Raw genomic sequence first — 5,537 nt, 5'->3', positions numbered from 1 at the left:
AACTACAACTTTGGCCTAGATATTATTACAAAAAGCACCCTAATCAAAATTAAATAAACACTTCTATAACTGAAGAAAATCTTCTTCTTCTCGTTAATAAAAACAAAAAACAAAATCCTTCCAAACATACATAAGAATCAAACATTCAAAAATAAATATTCAATTCAAAATAATACAAAAATTTAAAATAAATTCAATTTCAATATTACAGAAACAAAAATAAACAAACACACTACTAGCACAAAACAAAACTAATACAAATACAACAAATATAAATAATATTGTAAATGTGGTTACTTAGTAACCAAAAGTCCTTTTCAGGGATTTTTCGGCCATCGAATACACAATCCTAAAACGATTGTGGCGCCACTCCTCAAACGATTGTGGCTCCACCCCTCAAACATAGCGGACGTTTTTTCCGGTGTCACTTCTATATATAATTATTCAATGATAAAATGCTTTAACATTTCTGAGAAACTTTTACCAAAAGAGCAAGTACGTGAGACTCAGTATAGTGCTTTTTTATGGAATCAAGAATTTTTGTGCTTGGGTTTATTTATTTAATTTTAATGAATAATTTGGTGCAGTACAATAACACCCGCGGCAATAACCCCTGCAGGTATTATTACCCAAACGAAAAAAATATCCTCTGCAGGCTTTATTTCCTTTTAAAAGTGGCAATAACATCCACTTCGAAAAGGCAACGCCCTGCAACCCCCCTGCTTGGCTCACTATAGGAGTTGGGACAAGGTTGGTTGTGTACACACACTTTCACTTGTAATAAGGCATTTAAAATTTGAGGAAGGTATCGAAAAAAATATCCCCTGCAGGCTTTATTTCCTTTTAAAATTGGCAATAACACCCACTTCGAAAAGGCAACGCCCTGCAACCCCCCTGCTTGGCTCACTATAGGATTTGGAGTGGGGACAAGGTTGGTTGTGTACAACGTTTCTTTTGGATTCCAAGAAACTTTTAAATTTTGAAGAAAATTTGCCTACACCCAACCTCGCACCCACCCCAAATCCTAGTGTGCCCAAGCAGGGGGTTGCAGGGGAGCAGCATGTCCCCCCCCCATACCTTCCTCAAAGTGTATGGCGCGAAGCACTTCAATTTTTTGGTTTTCGATCTTATAAAGTGGATGAGTTAAAACTGGAAAAAAAAAATAAGATAAGGCTTTAACACTCGCGGGTGTAATTGCCATATGAAAAAGGAAATAAAGCCTGCAGAGGATATTTCCTTTTCATTTGGTTAATAACACCTGCAGGGATTTTTGCTGAGGGTGTTATTGCACTGCACCGAATAATTTTAGTAGCTATTATTTATATTTGTGGTTCTTCCTCAAGGATGAAAATTCAAGTCAAGGATCGTAGCATTGAATTGGGGCAGATATTTTTAAACAAAAAGAGAAATATTAAAATTGGAATTGGAATAAACTGTTTTACAATCTGACTTATCTTTAAGTGGTTTTGATAGAATACTTCCATTTTTCAGAAGGGGTTTAGAATTTATCCATCTTTAAGTAACTCTGTGTCATTTGTTATAAATGTTTCAATCAAATACAAATTACTAGATATGTATAACGGCAGAAAATCTACAAATTAAAAAAATACAACGAATTAACAAAATGTTAAATAGTATGTTAAAACTTAAATATTCATATATAAAAATCGTGTAAAATTTAAAATTTTTAATCTGTTAAAATAAAATATACCCAGAACTTCGGCAGGAACCCCCTGCAAATAGTAAGCTGATGCATTTCGGGTCTTATCTTTTTCTTTGAAAAAATGACAATGCACATTTTACAACTAGGACTGATCAACAAATCAACACACATCATCTTTTCTGAGCTGATAAGTTATTTTATGTCTTCCATAAATTTCATTCAATCCCAATGTTTTGAGGGATTAAGTAGTTTGCTATAAAAACTTATAAGACTAGTTTCTAAAAAACGATGATTTCGAAAAGTGTAACTTTTAGCGCTTTGATAGTAATTTTGATAGCAGGGGTTGGTAATTTATCAATGGCCAAAGCCGATTGGTCACTCGAAAAATATACTGTTGAAGGCTCTCCAGCAGTGATAAGTCGTCAAATTGATGTTGATTTTGAAAAACCAATTATTCGTAAAAGTGAGCGAAAAACGGATGAAGAAATAAATTTAGGATTTCGTATTCTCGAAGCTACAAAATGTGGCAAAAGGGAAATAGAATTAACAACAACTACTGATAAAACACCTCAGCCACAGGAATTCCCATGGATGGCATTATTGGTATATTTTGATGGTTTAACTAGAACTCTAGGTTGTGATGGTTCTTTGATCACTGAAAGATATGTCTTGACTACAGCGCAATGTATTCGTATTGAAAATAAAACCTTGTAAGAATTTTATATTTTTTTCGTAAGAACTTGAAAATATATTGTTTAGTTTTTTTTCAGAGTAAGTGTTAGATTAGGTGAATATAATACAATGGAGAGGGACGACTGTACCGGAAATGAAATTAACCGAAACTGCGCTCCACCTGTTCAAGAAATCGATGTTGAGGAAGCAATTTACTACAATGATTATGATCCAAATTCAATATCTTTTATTGGAGATATTGGTCTTGTTCGACTTAAAACTAAGGCGATTTTACGAAGTGAGTACGAAATCAAAGAATGTTTGGTTGTTTAATAAAAACTTTCAAAATAATTTTCGTTTTCACAGGTAATGTTATGCCAATATGTCTTCCATTAACACATCAATCCAAAGTGGAAACAAACAAATGGATGTCAATTGCTGGATGGAATAGATTGAACAAAGATCTAAAATCTAATTTGCCATTTAAAGCTTTAATACCAACAATTAATTATCAAGAATGCCAAGGAATTCATATTTTCATTGATTTAGTAGACAAACATATGTGCGTTGGAGAAGATAATTATGTAGTGAATAATTATTGTAAAGGAGATTCTGGATCATCAATATTTTCAACAGCTTTTTATGCTAATGGTGGACAACCACGTTTTGTTCAGTATGGTATCGTATCGCTTTATGGACAATTTTGCAATTCTGTGCTGCCAAGTATTTATGTAAATGTTACATCATATTTACCTTGGATAGCTGGAAATATTCGTCATTAAATTGAAATTTCTTATTATTGTTTAGTAATAATTTGAATGATAAATAAACTCAATAAAATAATGCCAACAGCATTATTATGCATATGAATTTTGTTCGTTTTAATCTTTTTATACTTTGATTAAACTGATTCGACTAGATCTTCCCAAAAAGTTTTTCGATCGCTCAAAAAGTTAAAAAAGAAACTCTCTATGTAGAAGTACAGGGTGTGCACTTCTCAAAGCCCGATATTCGTCTTCCAACTCTTAGCATGAAGGCTCTGTTAACGTGTTAACGGAGTGTTGGGAACTAATAAGAACTTAACGGATATTTACATCTGAGAGTGAATCGTCATAACTTGGGAATTGACATACAAAAATTCGAACTTGCCTATATGTAGGTACTTACAAAATAAGTCTTATTAAGATAAAAACTGTTAGTCTAAGAGCCCACAGCAAATTTTGGGAGTGAGTGGAGGTATAATCAAAATGTGAGTATGCAGTTTTATAGCCTAATGCGTTCTGATAACGGATTCAAAAGTCTGGAAGCTTTAAATCACGGCTTTATATTGATTTCAGGGGGTTAAAAAAATGTGAGTTTTCCAATTCATATTAGTACATAAAGAAGGATAAATTCACACTTTTTCATATTACTTATAAAGGAACTGAGGCTCAGTAATTTGCTCTAAGCCTGAACACATTAATGTTGACGATGTGATAAATAGAACTCAAAATATAAGCTGCTTAAGCGACGTTTTTTTGGATTTGGATACTTTTCTGTTTAATTTTTGGTTTCTCAAACCTACCTGGTTCGATTGCCCGAGGTTAGCTCAGTATACCCCTAGTTTTTTTTTTTCGCTAGCCCATCCTTAAGTTTCAAAATCATAACGGAATTTTTTTTTCACCTCACAACTCACAAAAAATAATTTTTGTTATTCAGTGTAAGAATTGTTGGTTTTGCATTGTGGTTCGTTAGCCCAACGTAAGCCCAGGATAGCCTAACTTTGTTTTTCTTTATTCCACTATTTTTTTTTAAAACATACTACATACATAACAGAAGCCGAAAAAATTATGATTTTTTTCTTGTTAAAAAATCGTTTGTTTAAAACCGTGGTTTGTTTGCCCTGCCCAGAAATATCCTAGGGAGCAATTTTCGTAAAAAATAGTACGCATACACCACAGTGACCTTTATAAATTTTTAACTGCTTAGAAAAAGTAAATACACTGGTATAGGCACTGTGCTTCAAATGTTATTTATTTGATTTAGAATTCTTACTTGATTGAATGTAGTCCATTAAACATTCCTGTTAAGAAGCTTAAGTTGACATTTCACCTTGAAAACCACAACATGCAAATAATATTTTTTCAACTGATTTTTTTTGGTTTGCCATATATGTATAAGCACCTAGAAAAGCTAAATCCTTAGTAAAATATTATTATATACATTTTTCAAAAGTAACAATAAATATAAAATGGTGTGCAGTGATTTCTGTTTCAGTACACGAAAAGAACTTTTTAGACCTTTCTGAACTAACCTTGGTAATTCCAACAAATTACATCACTTTTTTTTGCTAGCCCACCCTTAGTTCAAAAATTATGACAAAACACTTTTTTCACATGCGTACTTTTTTTGGTGTGGTGAGTTAAAACTAATTCTTCTATAATTTTAAACAATTAGGTACATATTTCAAGTTAAGGTAAAACTAAAGCCTTATTTATCTTGTTTTTTCTTAAAATTTTAAAATATCATCAAAAATGATTCACCTTGGGGCTTTCCCTCTAATTTTGTATTTGAGTGTAATTTTCTTCCGAGGTCCATCGGGGGAGGTTTCAGGTTCTTTCAATCCTTCTCTCAGTTAGCAACTGATTTGAAAAATTAAATATAAGCAAACATTACCCCCAAAAAACTGCTTACATTAGAGAATTGTAAATTTTTGGTTGCGATGTTATCTATTCCAGAGTGCGATGTGATCATAATTATTATCTTGAGTACAGTATCTTTTTTAAGTGTAAATTGAGTATGTATCTAGCTACCAATAATTAAATGAGTATTATTTTAAATTTTCTTTAAGTGGTAATGTATAAAAGATTTCTTATCTTATAATCCCAAAGAGTAATAAATAATAATTTTAAGGATAAAAATGTCTAGGTACCAAAACTGATGTTCTTTCAGTTGAATTGAAAAACAAACACTAAAACAAGTATTACTTGGACTTTTTCTTATAATTTGTCTTTAATTTACTTTGAAATTTCAATCTGTGTTTCCCAGAACGAAATACGAGTGAGCAACAAGTTTGCAATTTAAATTCACACAAACAAGTTTCGAATTATTAACCTATCTACATGGTTCAGCCGATTCAGCTTCAGACTTTTAGTCATAATTTAACTCAACGAGATCCAATTATAAAACTGCAGGTATCAGCCATTCTGAGTCTAAATTGATA

At 32.0% G+C, this 5,537-nt stretch overlaps 1 protein-coding gene across 1 annotated transcript; it reads left to right on the top strand.

The window, feature by feature from the left end:
- The first annotated feature begins 1,874 nt into the window (after positions 1 to 1,874).
- LOC129910070 (phenoloxidase-activating factor 3-like) lies at positions 1,875 to 3,205 on the top strand. The gene is made up of 3 exons (XM_055987324.1): positions 1,875 to 2,373; positions 2,434 to 2,633; positions 2,702 to 3,205. Exons 1-3 carry the CDS (start codon positions 1,952 to 1,954, stop codon positions 3,115 to 3,117), a joined length of 1,038 nt encoding a protein of 345 aa, XP_055843299.1. The 5' UTR covers positions 1,875 to 1,951; the 3' UTR covers positions 3,118 to 3,205.
- Positions 3,206 to 5,537: the final 2,332 nt, after the last annotated feature.

This window comes from Episyrphus balteatus, chromosome 2 (assembly GCF_945859705.1).
Source record: "Episyrphus balteatus chromosome 2, idEpiBalt1.1, whole genome shotgun sequence".
Classification (NCBI taxonomy): domain Eukaryota; kingdom Metazoa; phylum Arthropoda; class Insecta; order Diptera; family Syrphidae; genus Episyrphus; species Episyrphus balteatus.
The sequence above is the reverse complement of the archived record's forward strand: the minus strand, read 5'-3'. Positions and strand labels throughout refer to the sequence as shown.